The sequence below is a fragment of the Gamsiella multidivaricata genome (genome assembly GCF_025024155.1).
Source record: "Gamsiella multidivaricata strain RSA 2152 chromosome Unknown BC939scaffold_10, whole genome shotgun sequence".
NCBI classification, from domain to species: domain Eukaryota; kingdom Fungi; phylum Mortierellomycota; class Mortierellomycetes; order Mortierellales; family Mortierellaceae; genus Gamsiella; species Gamsiella multidivaricata.
Genome location: NW_026251718.1, coordinates 452399 through 468374, shown reverse-complemented (window position 1 = coordinate 468374; position 15976 = coordinate 452399). Strand labels below are relative to the sequence as shown.

Genomic DNA, 15976 nt, shown 5'->3' with positions numbered 1-15976 from the left:
GAGTGAACAAGGACATTACTTTCCACATGACATGTTAGCTGTGCTGAAAGAAATAAAGTGCGCGTGATTTTTACAAAACTGTACCTGCTCAGCTTTTTTAACATATTCTATTCTTTGCTCTTCCTACGACCATTCACCATAATAGACACAACCATGACAGGCATACTCCCCAGCGACGAAAAAGCAGACAACGCCGCAGCAACACCCAACCAGACCGACACTGCGCACGAGACTCACCCACTTGCCAAGCAAAGCCTAGCAAGAAAGGAGCTGGATGAGGATACCGAGGTCGATATGGATGAGAATGTGGATGTGATAGAAATCGGCAAAGGGCAGGAAAATCCAGATGTCGTCGACGATGACATTGATATGGCCCAGGATAAAAAGGACGACAATGCAGAAACGACCCCAGAAGCCGGTGCTCCACCTGCTCCCGACTTCACGACTGAACCCCCCGAGGTCGCTCAGTGGGATGTCCTTCGAGAACCAGTTCCACAAATCATCGTCTCCAGTATCCCCATCGAGGTCTGGGCAATGATCCTCAGTCATGTCCCCCCCTGTCGACTTGCACGAATGTTCACCATCTCCAAGAACTGGAAATCAATGATCGAACAACTCCCGCTCTGGAAAGAAATCGTCATCAACTGCAATCTTGTCGATATTTCGCGGCCCGTGCCCAGCTATATGAAGCTCGTCCTCGGATGTATGGTCGTGATCTGCGATCTGTGCCTCCAAAGAAGTTCCCAGCTCGGCGTTGATCTCCCCCTGCCGCTCCGAAGACCCGATCTGTTGGCTCTCATTTGGATGTGCAAGAAGTGTCGCCGATGGTACGGGGCTATGCACCCAGAAGTGATGTCCGATCCCACAAGAGCGCACATGGATTCTGATGTCTACGAGCAAGGGCCCTATGAAAAGATCCAGCCGAGACGTTCTTACAGACGATATGATCGCTTTGACGACTACTACAGCGAAACCGATTCCGACGACTCTGTATACTGCTACGAGGTAGGCGACCTGCGTCCGACCTGGAGGAACCGGTCCGCGGACGGACACAGTTGGTTGAACCTGGTACTCTCCCGCGGTCGGGAGCGGTTGCTCATAAACCCTGCTCGGCCTGTACGGACTCAAGCTACGCAGTGACTCTCGACTCTGCATGGATTTTATAAACGGCACACGCTACAACCCCGACAAGCTCGTGGTGACCATGCGGGAGATGGCTTGGTTCTTTGAGCACACCGAGTACCCCGTGTACAATCAGCAGGGCTCCGAGACCGCCAAGGCCAAGGCGCTCACGGACTGGACGTGCTCGTTGTTGGAGAAGTATGGCGATCAAACCGCGGAGGCGTACAAGACCGTGGAGAACGCGCCGCCAGAGTCACTGTGGCCGATGATCGAATTTGCGTTGGCCGAGAATGTCAAGTTTGAGGAGAAAAAGGGGGTGATGCTAAAGGAGGTAGAGGAACGAAGGGTGCGTGAGAAGGAGGAGGAGGAGCTGTGGAAGAAAGAGCGTGAACAGCGACGAAAGGAACGAGAGCAACGAGCACTGGAGCGAAAGCAGAGAGAAAAGGAGCGGGAGAAGCAGAAAAAAGAGCGCGAAGCGGCGAAGAAGACAAGCACTACAATCAAGAAGGACGCTGAACCGGTTGGGAATGTCGATGGAGGTGAGGGTGAGGAGGCCGGACGCAGATCAGGGACTGAGAAGGAACAGGTGGATGAGGCGAGACAGAGCATCGACGCCGACGATGATGGTGCGGAGGAGGATTACCTGGATGAAGTATCAGATCTTGACGAGGAGTATTGGGGCGACGAATGGACTGGCGAGTCGGATGAGGCCTCCTATGAAGAAGACTACGATGAGATCAGCCTGGAGGCGCGCATGGCTCGAACATGGATGCAGGGCGCGCTCATGCGTAAGTTCAACTTCAAGATCGACTGTGCGGTCATGCCGAACGATGGTTAGGTCCTATCCAGGAGGAGAAGCGACCTTCGCTGCTTGACAGCAGCTATTTGCAATACGACGAGTCGTATTGTGGAGGGAGACATTCCTTTACGTTTTTTTTTCTTTTTTTCTTTCTATCTTTCACCTGCTTAATCCGAACGTTGCGAGTCAGTTGCAGTCTTTGCTTCAGTCGCCACAGGCACCCTCTTCAAAATAAAGCGGATCAAACATCCTGAACCGTCCATCTTGTGTAACGCGCCCTTGGTTTCTATGCACAGTGCGCGCCCATTTTCTGTCAGTCCTTTAATCTGTCCTCTGGTTAGCTGGAGGCGGAACAGTGCTGGAGACGCGTTTTCTATTTCCTTTTCTTCGCTCTCCACTCTTCCCAACACATCGCATGACCATGGGAGATTTGCTCCCCAAAAACAACACAGGAACAACGACCCTACAATCAACTCCTCAGCTTGTCTCCGAATTCAAGGCCGAGTCCCCCGAAGTCTACTATGATATGCACGCAGATATGCCTATGGCGAATGAGATTACGCTCTGGGTCCACAGATTGGCGGGGCGGTATGCCAAAGATGCAGTGAAGATGTATAAGTCTTTGGAGGGGGGCTCCACCAGAGTCGCTGTGGCCCGTGTTTAAATACTAATTCAAAGTGAACGCCAAATATCAGACGATGAGGGACATCGAGTTGAAGGAGCGAGAACAGAGACGAGAGGAGCAAGAACAAAGATGACAGGAATGCATGAAGAAATCAAGGCAAAGCAGGGCTTCCAGAACAAGCAGCGACCGAGGATGCCGATGGTGATTACGACGATAATGATGATAATGAGGACGAGATTATTTCCAATGACATGGACACGGATAGAGATTCTTGTGGAGATGATGAATACGACCGAGAAGTGCTCCGGGCCATAACGTGGCTTCTGGAGGTTCTTTTTTTGCGCAAGTCCAAGTTCAATATAGATTATTCCGTCAGGGCGAAATGATGGCTAGAAAGTGCCGAAGGAAGGACCAAGAAGTCGGTCTTTGGCGGAAAAAAAATAAAAATACAATGCTCCGCTCATTTCAAGAGCCATTCATAACTAGGTCCCTATACAAACCACTGTTGAACTCCCTCGCAGCCTTTGGTTTGGCCTTACTAGTCGTTACAGATTGTTCCGTCCTTAAAAACATATCTGGACAGTCTATTTTTTTTTTTTTTTTTTACTTTTTTTTTTGTGCAACGTTGCGCGCGATACAGACCCCGCGGACTTCGATCGAAAAAAAAAAAAGGCTACAATATCTTGATTTTTTATTATCTCTGCTCGAATAAATAGGACATAAATGACGATGACGATGGCGATGGCGAAAACGATGAAGATGGAGATGGGGATGGAGATGGAAGAGTGCAGAATACAATAATGAACAAATTGTTGATACATAATTTTTTTTTAAAAAAAAGAAAGAATAAGTACAGTGTTACAAAAAAACAAAAAAAAAAAAAAAACGCGCTCGCAGAGCGCGTCATTGGTATTCAATAACAGACAAAAAGGAAAACCCAGAATACAGACACGCCTGCAGTAGTATCCTTGGTGCCGCTGGTGCTGCTAACGATGGTAGCAGCAGCAGCGGTGACCGCTTAGACGGCGGCCACGGCAGAGGTCGAGCAAGTGTGTCGAACTCGATTTTAGGATCCTAAAGATCCTTGCCGTGCGAAGTAGATATCGGTTGCGAGAAAACCACAGAGGTGACCGTCGCCGATTGTAATGACCGGTGGTTATTCGGATCTGTAATCCGTGCTGCCGTTGCTGTCGCTATCGCGGTTATGGGGCGGTTGTGATTGTTGCTATGGGCACTATCGTCCGATGATGGCGAGAGCTGCGCTCCAGATCCCTGCTGCTGCAGTAGCTGTTGTTGCTGCTTTACACTCTCATGATGGTGGTGATGATGGTGCTGATGATGGTGATGCAGATGGTGCTCCGGAGTCGGTGAAGAAGACTGTTGATGGAACTGGGTCCGGATATCGATCCGGTCGCGTCGTTGCAGGGTCGGCGAAGGTGGCGGCTCAAACATGTCCTGAGGCGTCCGTCTCCTCATCGATCGCTGCTGTCGTTGATAATAGGCCGGTTGGCCCTCAGTCAAGCTGAAGTCTGAATCGAAATCGTCCGGGGGGAACACGTTGGCACCGTTTCGGGACCAACGATTCTTCTCCACCCGAACAGTCGCTGATACCCGCGTCTTCATGAACGAAGACGAGGACGAGACTGGGGTGATCGACCTCGGAGCTCCCTGTGCGACGGTGGCGGTCTTGACTGAAGGGCTAGGGCGAAGCAGGAAGCGCTTCAGTTTCGATAGGAATTTTTCCCGCTGCTGTTGTTGTTGCTGTGGTTGTGGATCGTTACCAGAGCTCTGTTGGACTCCATGGACGTACCCTCCGAACTCTTCCTCTTCCTCATCTTCATCACTCAGTCCCTCCAGGGGAATCTGTCTCTGGTTTCTTCTACCACGGATGGTCGCTCCCATGGGGGCATAGGGCCCATCCTTGTGATAGAACATCGTCCCGTCTGCACCTTCATATCCCTGATACACATACGACGAGATCGGAGCGCTCATGCGTCTGAGAGTCCCATGAGATGGCTGCTGCTGCTGTTGTTGTTGCTGATCCTTCTTCTGCTCCGCAAAGAATCGCTTCCGCATCGAGGACGTCATCGACATCGTGCCAAGGATACTCATCCTCTTCTTGTTCACAAGCGGTTTCATGCTCCTAGTGCCATCCTCCGAGGGTAGTGCAAACGAACCAGTGTGACCCTCCGAATCAAGGGCAGATGATCGTCTGCGATGTGACCCAAACATGCTGGATAACAGGGATGAGCCCTCGGGACGACGCTGATGGGAAGCAGGGGGGCTGCAGTGCTGTTCCAGCGGTCTGGTCTCGTCCCTGTTCGGTTGGATCGCAGGCGGGCCATGATGACAATAATAATGGTGATGGATATGGTGCTCGTGAACATGTACGATCCCGCCCTGAGTCTTCAGATCCTCCGACACTGCCTGCGGGAACGTACTGTCAATCAACTTGGCCCCGCCGTCGAGCTCGTGTGTCTTCTCCACCTCCTTGCCCTTGCTTCCCCTATCGGGCGAACTGTCCAAGGCCATCAACAATGGGTGGGATACTGATCCAGCCACCCGTGGTTGCGCAGCGACTCCGAGATCACTGGATTCGCTCTGATGGTCTGTATACAATGCATGCTGAGATTTCAAAGAGAATTGGGATGGGGACTCCAATCTGTCCAGCTGTGTCGAGCGCCTTTTCTCTGCTTGTGGTGATTCCTGTACAGAGACATCGGGACGGTTGCTGCCTACCAACTTTTCCATCGTCGCCACCGAAAACGGTCTGGGTTTGTTAACCTTTGTCCTGCGAAGGTTTGCGGGCACCTTGGTGGCCATGGGGCGTGTGAGATCATTCGAAACCAGAAGCGAGCTGTTGTTGTACGGGAATCCCATCATGGAGTCCGCCGGTGGACTGTGGTTCACACCCACATAGTCGCTGCGGCCTATCGAGGGCGATCCCTGGCGTCGATTGTGCGTCTGGGCTAGGATGGGAGAGCTGCCAGATCGAAGGCCAGATCGCTCATCGATGCTGAGGCGATGCTCCCGCAACGAGGGAAGGCTATCATACGGTCCAACTGCACCGTCTCTACTCGCCGTCGAGGGCATCGGAGACGAGCTTCCGGTGCCGCGTGTGGCCATTGCCAAGAACCGCTCTTTCGTGCTCGCCCTGCGACTGGAGCTACCCGTGGCGCTGCCATCGGGTGACCGACCCTTCTGATCGTGCTCCTGCGATTCCGCAGAGAGACCCCTCGCTAACATATTCGGCCGAGGTTTGGAAGCGGTGAAAGACGAAGGAAGCTGCTGGTCTTTCTTGGCCAAGGTTTCTGGCATGATTCGGGACCAAGCATCCGAAGTCGACCTTGATCTGGATTGCGATTGTGTGGATGGCGCACTGAGCAATGAAACGGGCCGTGACCTGGACCCAGACCGTGATCTCGACCGCGACTTTGAACGCGCTGGAGATCTGGAACGAGTGTCGTACGTTGGGCTCATGTCGGGTTCGTGATTGACCACGCTATTGGATAAATGGGCACGATTACCGCTGTTACTGGGCAAAGTGGAATCATCCACAGGAGGGTTGTCATTCCTGTGTCTGTTGCTGTTCCCGTTACCGCTGTCGTTACTGTTGCTGAAGGTATTGTAGAGCTCCGTGGCCCCTGAAGTCATCGCAGAGGAGTCCCGGTTGTTGATGCCTGAGATGCGTTCGCATATCGAGTTGCGCTTCCCTCGGGCTTGTTCAGTGTCAGAGTAGAGTTTTGCGTGCAAGAGATTGGCTCCGTCGTAAAAAAATATCTGTTCGCCATCGCTGTCGGTGCTGGTATCTTGCCGCCGAAGCTTAATTCGGGCGGTATCTGCATCGTGCGAGGGACTGTCTGGACTGAGGCCATAGTTGGTCGTGGTCGTGTTGGCGATGATGGTGGTTTCTGCATTCTTATTGCTGCTGTTGCTGTTGATATGGCTGCACAGTTGTATTTGCATATGGGCCTCATGCGACTCATGTTCCTGTGAATACAGCGTGTGATCATTATTGGTATCAATGTTATTGTTATCGCTATTGTTGTTGTTGTTGTTGTTGTTGTTGTTGTTGTTGTTGTTGTTGTTGTTGTTGTTGTTGTTGTTGTTGTTGTTGTTGTTGTTGTTGGTGTGATGTGGTTTTGTATTGGAAGACAGGGAAATATCCTCTTCGTTGCTGTTAGACCGGTCTGTGTCCCTGTTGTCGTCGTCGTAGTCATCCTCAAATGAGTTCGCGTCCTCGTCGTCTGTGCTGTCCGTCCCGGCAGGTGGGCAATCGTCCATATCTTCATAGAACGTGGGAGGCTCCTCAATCTGACAAAGCGGTATGAGCGAGGCGTGATAGCGGGTCATGGTGTAGGTCCATTGATCAGGAGGTGGATAATGATCCATGCCACTCTCTCCTATTTTTGCATGCAGTTGTTTTTTGTTTGTGTTTGTTATTCGTGTTCACATTTGTATTTGCGTGTTCATTTTTCATACTCATATTAGTTTTTGGGTATCGAGTATTGAGTATTTTGTAATGCAATGGGTAATGGGTAATGGGTAACGGGTAATGGTAATGATTATTTTGTGGGTAGTGTGAATATGATAAAAAAGGGGGGTGGGGGCATGGTTGGGCCCAAGTGTTAATAAGGACAACTCAATTGCAAAGAATTCCCGCACCTTCAATAAAGTTGGTGCAAATCGTCCTCTTTCATCATCCTCTGTCAGCACACATGTAACTGCAGGGCCCGACCGAAGTCAAATGGTCAAACTTCGTCTTTCAAAAGTGCTCATGTCATGGATGGTCATGGGAGAACAATCTTCGCATCGTGTGTGTGTGTATGTGTGTGTGTATCAGCCCAAATTTGCTTACCCATCAAAGGCAGACCCGAACCGCTGTTGTGAAGGAAAGTGCTCCCTGGGGTGGGCGAGGTCACCCTCGTTGTGGATCGAGACGTGAGTTGCGAGGGCGACCCTCCATCTTCCCTGCTGCCCTGACCTGCACAGTCCATCGAGCCGCTCGCTCGTTCCTTTTCGCCCTCCCCAACTGTGTCGTCCGATAGCGCACTCGGCGAACAATCCTCCATTGACAAGGGGTGCACGCCATGCTGTTGCTGTTGCTGCTGTTGTTGCAACTTCAACTGCCGCTGATGCTGCTGTTGTTGTTTCTTGAGGGCGACGTTGATCTGAGCATGGTGAAGCTGCTGCAATTGCTGTTGCTGTTGGAGGAGTTGCTGCTTTGTCGACAGAAGAGAGGTGTGAATGGTCAGGTTTTTGGATGTCAATGGCGGAGGGGGTAAGAGCACCAGTCCAGAGGCCGCAATTGTAGACGACAGAGAGGCCGCTGTTGGGTTGCCACCGCCTCCGTGTGCCTTCTGCAACAGCTGTGCCAGTTGGCCCTGTCCCTGACTCAGTTGGTCTGGTCCTGCAAAGTATTCCGTCGTCCCGCTCGCTTTAACTCCGCCAGCTCCTGTTCCTGGCCCCTGGCCCGAGGAGGACACGGCATTGGCTTCTGGCAGTATTGAGGCCGCGTTTGTGATGGGCAGTGGTAAAGGCAGGGACATTGCGCCCATGAAGGGGGGGAGGGGAGGGAGGGGTTGCTTGGGCGAAGACGTAAAAGAACGTGTGAAACTGTGGAGGTCTTTGATGTGAAAAAGGTAAAGAAGGTAAAAGGAAGTATCAAAGAATAGAAGGAAACGAAATCAGGGCAGCGATGTAAGAGGACAGGTTTAGGATGAGGAGCGCTCAGGCAAGAGAATATCGTGGTAGTCACCAGTCCAGCGGGGGAGGCTGCAGTATCCAACACAATCCCTTAGTATCGTAATATCACAATATCAAATAAGGGGAAAGAAAGAAAACAGCGCGCGCGAAGTGATAATTCTCAGGAGAAGAAACACTGCCAGGTCACCGATAGGGCAGCTTAGAAAAGGATAAACCAATTGAGCGTATAGCGAACGCTGAGAAAGAGAGGGAGGGGGAGGAGAGAGAAAGATGTGAGAGAGAAAAGTGTGAGAGAAAGAAGGAACGATGAAAGAAGGAACGATGAAAGTCGTTGACCAAAAGAACATGTAATAAGTATCCGTTCGCTGCATGTAATACGGTGGTGTGTGTTTTCCCCATCGAGATCGGATTTTTTTGTCATCCACTCTGCTGCACATACACCACACAGACACAAACAAACACCATCGATAGACTAAAATATGACGATCTTCTTCCACAAAAAACGCGTCGAAAAAAAAGAAAAAAAAAGCACTGACACACTCCGGCAGGAGTTGCTGCTGCTGCAACAGTTCCCAGCTCTTTGTTAGTGTCCTTCGGCGAATATCCTCTTCTTCTCCTTTCACCATCCCTCCTTCGATTCCCTTTCTCTTGGAGCAACCGTTACCATGCATGGGATGTGCAGGTACAGCCTTTCATTAACAAGGAGAAGGACAAAGAAGCAAAGCAGCACTTTTCTCTACCTTTTTCTTTGTCCTTGTCCTTCTCTTTGTCTTTGTTTGTTCTTTGAACGCGCATATGACGCGTAGTTCTTCCGTTCTTTGCTTCGAAAAGGGACCATCTACTACAGATAGAAAGAGTAGTATCTGGTCAACCCCCCATTTCGAGGATTCAAAGGTCAACAGAAACGCACATAGGAACTATTAATAAAGCAATAGAAGGCCGACTCCACACCTCTTTTGTTCACCATCACTATACAGTTCGTTCTACATCTAATAGGCCTGTCTCCATGCCCTTCCTTCATTGCTTCTTTGCGTCGAATAAAAAAAAAAGAAAAAAAAAGAGTGTATCTGTTGATCTATCCTGCTCGTTCATTTTCCAATCCTAAACGCTTCATAAAAAGGTCTTCATTACCCCTGAGCGAATTGTCGGTATCCAGACTTGATCTTCGTTTCTTATTACATCATTTCGTAATGTCCGTCCGCTTCGATAGACTAGCAGCAGACGATGGTGCTCTCTTACATGCGATATCCCTTTTCTATCCTCTCCCAATTTTTTTTTAGTGTTCAGCGATTACGAGTGCTCTCTTTCCAGAACCTGGCAATGCCTCATCTCAATTAACGCATGAGCCAAGTTCATTTTGAGGCAAGAGTTGGTCTGAAGTGCAACGCAGGGAGGAAGGGATCGTCCTTCGGACGGAACTAGATTTACAGTCGGACTCAACTCAGTCCACAGAATAATGATGCCTCCTTGCTGTGCACAACCTGCAATTGAATTTTTAGTGGAGTGGTATTTACAATTGGTGTGGCATCAAACAGAATACGAAAGAAAAAAAAAAAGAAGGCAACGCGCGGGCTGAAGCAATAGCAAACTGAATGGTAATGATGATAGATGAGCGATGGCAATGAACTAATACTACTATACTATGAAGCACACTGGTTGCAAAGAACAGGGAAGACACGAAAGAAACAAACGGGACACACAAGTGCAAAAATGGAGGGACGAGTGGATATAATATAACATTAATAACAGACAGAAATGAAGAGTGGAAAGAAGAGGATCCATCAAAGTCGCAGCTGAATAATGATCCTGCTAGCGTGTACTCAATCATCGCCGTACCGACAAAAGGAGGTCGCAACTTTGCCAGCCCTTCAGCCAATGATGACTCACCATGGAGATCTAAATGCTGGCAGTGGGTTGGCAAAGTCAATCCTGTGACTTAGCCTCTCCAGGGCTCATTACCCAAGTCGCCACCAGGTCCAGAGGTGCCGTTTCCAGTACCACCATTAAGAGGGTGTCCTCCTTCCGATCCAGGAGTCGTCGGCGCTGCTGCATTCGCTCCTCCGTTGGCGTCATACGACTCCATCTCAGACTGGTATCTCTTCTTGTCGTTCTCTGCCATTGATCCGTACGACTCCTTCTCGGCCTCTGACAACTTTTGCCATTCCTCTCCAAGCATCTTGGTAATCTCGGTTGGTTTGAACTCGGGGTGCTTCTTCTTGATATCATCTCTGCAATGTAGTGCAATCAGAATTTGATTAATTCAAGCTCAATTAGAAAAATTGACCATATCAACAAATAGGAAAGATCCTGAATACATACCTCTTCATGAGCGTGAAAAAAATATAAGAGTTCCTTGGCCTCTTAGGGCAGTTTTTATCCTTGATAACTGGAACGATAGGCTTCTTCAGCTTCTTCTTTGAAATACCTCCTCCTATCACAGGCCCCATGGCACCTGGCCGTCCATGCATGCCCATGTGTTGCTGCATCCCCTGCTGGTGATGAAGAAGATGCGGTGGCTGCTGGTATGGATGTTGCTGTAGTCCATGAGGGTGGAATGCCTGCTGGTGCTGTAGTGGCTGCTGTGCGTGGGAATTATGGCCATAGGGACTCGAGGGAGCTCCGACCATACCACCCCATCCCATGCGATCGCCTCCCATAGGGTTCATGCCAGGGATACCGGGCATTCCTCCAAGTGCTCCCATACCTCCCATACCGTTCATCCCATTCATCGCCATACCGCCCATGCCATTCAAGCCGCCTAAGCTCTGCTTTACTGGTGCCCGCGTCTGGGCTCCTGCGACGTTTCGGATAGCCCCTCCTGCGTGGTTTGTGCCCAAGAGATCAGGTATCATTCCATTGGGCTGCGTCCAGGTCATGTCTCGAGAGCCATTTCGAGCCATCATCGGCTGCATGCCTGGATCCATGTATCGCTGCGTTTGAAGACGAGAGTCATAACGGGTATCCCCTGGGTATATCGGGTGACCATGCATCAAGTTGGGCATGCCTGGATGGTGTGCCTGCGGTGATTGTTGATAAGGCGATTGTGCTGCATTGACGGGTTGATGAGCTTGGCGTTGGAGCTGTTGTTGTTGTTGTTGTTGTTGCTGTTGTTGCTGCTGCTGCTGTTGCTGATGCTGATGCTGCTGCTGTTGCTGCTGTTGATGTTGCTGTTGATGTTGCTGTTGATGTTGCTGTTGATGTTGCTGTTGATGTTGCTGTTGATGTTGCTGCTGCTGCTGCTGCTGCTGCTGCTGATGTTGTTGTTGTTGCTGCTGCTGCTGCTGTTGTTGCTGTTGGTGCGACGGTTGAGGATGCTGTTGAGGAGGTGTAAGCTGGTTTACCTGCAACTGTTGCGCGTGTGGTGAGTTCTGAACATCGATTGGAGTACTAAGAGGCGCCGCTGAGGCTGCTGCTGCGATAGTAGCCCCGGAACTGGACTGTGGCGCTGATCCGGCGTCTGTGTGGTAAGAGAACTGAAAGTTTGCTCCTGCGGAGGCATAGGCGACGTTGTTGTGCATGGGGGGTAGTGATGGTGGCGTTGCCGGACTCGCGACGGAGTAGGATCCTGGGTGGGAGAAGTTCATGTTACTGCCGTTCATGTTGCCGTAGATGTTCTGGTATCCGCCGTAGGCCGATCCTGGGGCTCCGCTTGCGGCCATCAGAGCGGGGTCCGAGTCAAACTGTATGGGAGGGCTAGCCATGTTTGAGGACATTGACCTGGTGTGGGCGCCTGTTTATGTCTCGGGAGGGAGTATGTCGTCCGCGCTTGTTATTGCAGTTGTTGGAGTCGTCGGCCTGAATTGGTGGCGGATATGGCTGTGGTTTGCTTGGAGTCGTCCTCGATGCTGCTCTTGTTCCTGGACTTGTTCCTGTCTTTCTTGCAGGCGCGGAGGGTACGATGAGGTACAGACGGGAGCAGGAAGAAATGAAAGGAGAGGGGGGGGGCGAAAGGAGGGGGGAAGAGAGGGGAAGAAAGACTGCAGTGGGGGGAAGAGAAGACAAAGGAAGGAAAGGAAAAGGAAAAGGGAAGTCAAAGAGTCAAAGAGTCAGCCTTTTTTTCAAATGTAATGTTCAAAAAGGGTTGGTTAGAAATGTCGTGTCCGTTTGCCCCTAGTTCTCACGGGTAAAAAAAAAAAAAAAAAAAAAACGCAAATGCAAATGCGCTCGAAACAACACACCATCTTTCCCGCACCCCCAGATGTGATGTGTCTGTACGCTGTACGCTGACATCGTCTCCCTCTTTCTGTGGCAGCTTCCCTTTGGACAGTCTGCACAGGAGCAAAAGATAATAATAAAAAGTGGTGGCAAAAAGGAAGCCCCCCAAGAAAAACAAAGAGCTGGCCGCTCCATCGGGTGACAAGAACATCCAAGGAACCCAAACCTTTTGAGCCCGACACTGGCTATCTCGTGCAGGATGGATCGCCGGTACAGATAGCCCGTCCTCCTATTCCCTGTACTCCCCAGGGTCGGTTCCCGTGTGTTTTTGATGAACTCCCACTGCTCGTTGTGGTCACAAAATTTTTTTCTTATTTTTCCATCGCAGACAGCAAGCGCAGTTTTTTTTTGGGAACTTATTGAGCGCTCGTATTTCATTGGGCGCAATATGAATAGCAGTGAGTATACAGGAACAAACAGCACCGGCAGTGGCCAGGTGTCGTCAAGGACGATCAGGAATGACCAGATGAATCTGAAAGCAAGATCCCTCCCTATCCAGGAACACCGACTATCAGGCTGTCGGGATATTTTTTGTAATACAAGCGCGGATAGACTAGGTAGGATGCAGTAGACATGATCCCGAGTCCATAAACATAAATTTTCTTTCCCTCCTTAACTGACTTTCGTAGCCTGATATTGGGCGGGAAGCGGAAGTGGAGGATCGCAAAGAGTAGTAAAAAGAACAACTGAGCGGGGATGCACGACAACCCAGTGAAGTAAGGACCCAGCTATGATCAGGTATTCTGAGTGCCTCCTCTTCCCTCTTGTCTTAAATCAAGTCTATACGCGATCCGGTTATTTTTGTGCCTGATCGGTAGCGTACATCCATTAACGTAGAGTACATTTCCTTCACGAAACACCATCCGATGCTTATTTGTTTTTGTTTTTTCTTACGCCCAAAAGGATAATCATCAAATGTTACTTGCCTTTGGGAGAAAACAAAGGAATTCAGAGGGACGGGATTCGAGGCGGGCTTTTTGGGACGATTAAAGTTGATGATGACAAGTGCTCTCGCCTTTTCTTTTGTTGGTCCGGATATACGCCTGTGTTGTTATCTATGTGCATGACAGAGAAAGCGAAAGGATCGTCGTTAGCAACCATGATTATCTATATCCTTGAATGTGTACTCGCTTGGCGGAAGGCATGAGAAGGAAACAAAAGCGAAAGCGAAAAAGAGGAAAGAGAAGAAAGAGGAAGACGGAGATGGCGGCAACAAAAACAATCCTGCAGGTACGGGGTCTGTAAACGATGAATCGATGAGACACGGTCGATCGCAGGCAAGGAACACGGGATGGCTTTCTTGTGCGTGCGTGGGAACAGACGAGCACGCGCGTGTGGTGGTGCTTCTTCATCGTGGGGAGGAAGGGATTGCGGCGGTATTGGTAGTTATTACTGTAATAGACGGGGCTATTGTTGCTTTTGCTTACTGTTATTGCTATAGATATGACTGAATACAGACACACCCAGGAGACAGACGACCCAGAGAGCACAGAACAGAGAAGGACGGAGGAAGGACGCACCAACAATCCACAAGGGATCGGACAGAGAGACAAGAGAGAGAAAGAGAGAGCAGGCACGCGCGTGTCTGCGTGTGTATGTCCACTTGTGTGTGTGTATGTGTGTGTGTGCCTGTGTTTGAGTATATGTACGTGTGTTATGCAAGGAAGGAAGTGGTTTGAGGGTAGCGGAGTGAGACGACAGAGAATGTGTATGTGTGCGTGTATTTGTCTTTGTAAGCACAAGCCAAGAGAGGATAGGATAGAAAGAGACAAAGAAACAAAGGATGGAACGGGAGAGCGAGAGAGTGAGAGAGTGAGAGAGATAGAGTACTAACCACAGGCAGAGGAACAGTCCGATACGCACACAGACAGACAGAGAGACAGGCGGACAGGGATTATAAATAATAATAGTAATAATAATAAGAAAGAGGAAAAGGGCAAAGGGAGGAAAGGAAGGGGGAGAAGAAAGAGAGCGAAGAAAAAGAAGGAGCTGAGCAGAGGAAAAAAAAAGAGAAGAGACCAGGTGGAAGCGGGAGATAGAGAGAGAAGATTCCCACATCGCGCAAGCACAAGCACAAGTACAGGCACAACCGCAGTCCAGAGCAGGTTTTTTTTTGTTGTTGTACTGAGCACTCAATAGACCTCATTCAATGAACTGCGAAACCCCCCAAGACTGGACGTTCTTTTCCTCGCTTGTTGTTGCCATGGCCGTTGCCATACCAATGCAACATGATATGTAGAGATACGGTTGGATAACAACGCAGACGGTGCTTCTTCTCTAGGGCCGGGGCCCTTGCTCTTTTTCTGTGCAGGGCCAGCAATTGCACAGCGGCACAATGTATTTTATATCAAAACTGAGCCGGGAGGGGGAGAAAAGAAGAGCAGTTCCTTTGAGGTAACCCTCCCTAAAGAAGGGGAAGACACATCCTTGTCATTGCCGTTTCCCCTTCGCTGTCTTTTTTTTTTTTTTGCTCGTCCCCAATAGTAGTGTAAAGGTTTTCACCCTTTTCCCCCTATTTTTATGGAGAGGAACCTGGTGATAATAACCTGCGGAGGAAACTGTTAAGAAAGAGTTTATAAACGACCTTTATTTTTCTTCGTCCCACTACCGACATGGACGCCAGATATGTCTATACGGTTCATGAACGCCTTATCCAAATAGTCAGCTATGTCCAGACACCAGCACGTAAACTCGGCCAAAAGTGGGCGTTTTGAGACGAGGGGTGAGCTGTATGCAAAGTGACGAGGTGTGCGTAACATTGCAAAGAAAAAAGGCGGCGTCATGAGCCGCACCGGACCATTGTGCAGGTACCATGACCACAGGGGGAGACAGTCTCTGGGTTGCCTGGTTCTGGAGGGGACTCTGACATGTGCTATAGATTTTGCAGCCATGTTCACTATTCAGTGTATATACACCATACTGGCGTGCGGCCACATCCACTTCCCTAGTTTTGCGTGTGTGTGTGTGTGTGTGTGTGTGTGTATGTGTGCATGTGTGTATGCTGCTGTAGATCGTATGCGCAGAAGACACATAGCATTTAGCATTTTATCACCCTCAATTTGGCTGTACTTCAGTGCGTCCTCTTTTGTCGTCCAACTTTAAGCAGGACAGAGTGAGAGAGGCGAGAGGCAGCTGTGCAGCTGCGGGTCTGAAGGGAAGGAATAACATGTGCTCTCTAGATCATCATAAGAAGCAGGGGCCACACAGAAAAGGAGAGGGAGAGAGGAGAGCGAGAGAGAGAGAGAGAGCAAAGAGAGAGACCGATGGAGAGACAGAGAGGAAGGGCAATGAGTGGGCCAGAGGAGGGAGATGACCCAACTCTAACTCTCTGTTCCACAGACGGACCCTCACCCGTCGAACAAGCCCGATAAAAAGATACAACACAAACATGTCTGTGCATTTGAGTTGAATTGGACACAACACGTCCAGGACCAATCAGAGGCCTGCTTCTCTCTAGCCCTGCCTCCTCCCTCTCGCGCGCCAAAACTGTGTTCCGTTCTCATTCCTCT

At 50.0% G+C, this 15976-nt stretch overlaps 6 protein-coding genes across 6 annotated transcripts; 2 read left to right on the top strand and 4 right to left on the bottom strand.

Annotated features, from left to right (window-relative positions):
- Positions 1 to 153: 153 nt before the first annotated feature.
- BC939DRAFT_474199 (uncharacterized protein) lies at positions 154 to 2585 on the top strand (the record flags this gene model as incomplete). The annotated part of the gene is made up of 3 exons (XM_051558403.1): positions 154 to 1005; positions 1193 to 1910; positions 2374 to 2585. 3 exons carry the CDS (start codon positions 154 to 156, stop codon positions 2583 to 2585), a joined length of 1782 nt encoding a protein of 593 aa, XP_051415733.1.
- An 870-nt stretch (positions 2586 to 3455) lies between these two features.
- On the bottom strand, positions 3456 to 6671 carry BC939DRAFT_441395 (uncharacterized protein). The gene has a single exon (XM_051554218.1). It carries the CDS (start codon positions 6510 to 6512, stop codon positions 3621 to 3623), a length of 2892 nt encoding a protein of 963 aa, XP_051415732.1. The 5' UTR covers positions 6513 to 6671; the 3' UTR covers positions 3456 to 3620.
- A 1545-nt stretch (positions 6672 to 8216) lies between these two features.
- Positions 8217 to 8677, bottom strand: BC939DRAFT_441391 (uncharacterized protein). Its single transcript, XM_051554217.1, has one exon. It carries the CDS (start codon positions 8621 to 8623, stop codon positions 8366 to 8368), a length of 258 nt encoding a protein of 85 aa, XP_051415731.1. The 5' UTR covers positions 8624 to 8677; the 3' UTR covers positions 8217 to 8365.
- Positions 8678 to 10188: 1511 nt separating this feature from the next.
- Positions 10189 to 10699, bottom strand: BC939DRAFT_393525 (high mobility group box domain-containing protein; the record flags this gene model as incomplete). The annotated part of the gene is made up of 2 exons (XM_051552095.1): positions 10189 to 10480; positions 10572 to 10699. The coding sequence occupies 2 exons, from the start codon at positions 10697 to 10699 to the stop codon at positions 10189 to 10191; spliced, it is 420 nt and encodes a 139-aa protein (XP_051415730.1).
- Positions 10700 to 13130: 2431 nt separating this feature from the next.
- Positions 13131 to 14820, bottom strand: BC939DRAFT_14454 (uncharacterized protein). The gene is made up of 3 exons (XM_051550177.1): positions 14764 to 14820; positions 13895 to 14648; positions 13131 to 13522 (listed from the first exon to the last, which is right to left on the bottom strand). The coding sequence occupies exons 2-3, from the start codon at positions 14523 to 14525 to the stop codon at positions 13416 to 13418; spliced, it is 738 nt and encodes a 245-aa protein (XP_051415729.1). The 5' UTR covers positions 14526 to 14648; positions 14764 to 14820; the 3' UTR covers positions 13131 to 13415.
- A 231-nt stretch (positions 14821 to 15051) lies between these two features.
- BC939DRAFT_14482 (uncharacterized protein) lies at positions 15052 to 15606 on the top strand. Its single transcript, XM_051550180.1, has one exon. The coding sequence runs from the start codon at positions 15249 to 15251 to the stop codon at positions 15567 to 15569; it is 321 nt and encodes a 106-aa protein (XP_051415728.1). The 5' UTR covers positions 15052 to 15248; the 3' UTR covers positions 15570 to 15606.
- The last annotated feature ends 370 nt before the right edge of the window (positions 15607 to 15976 follow it).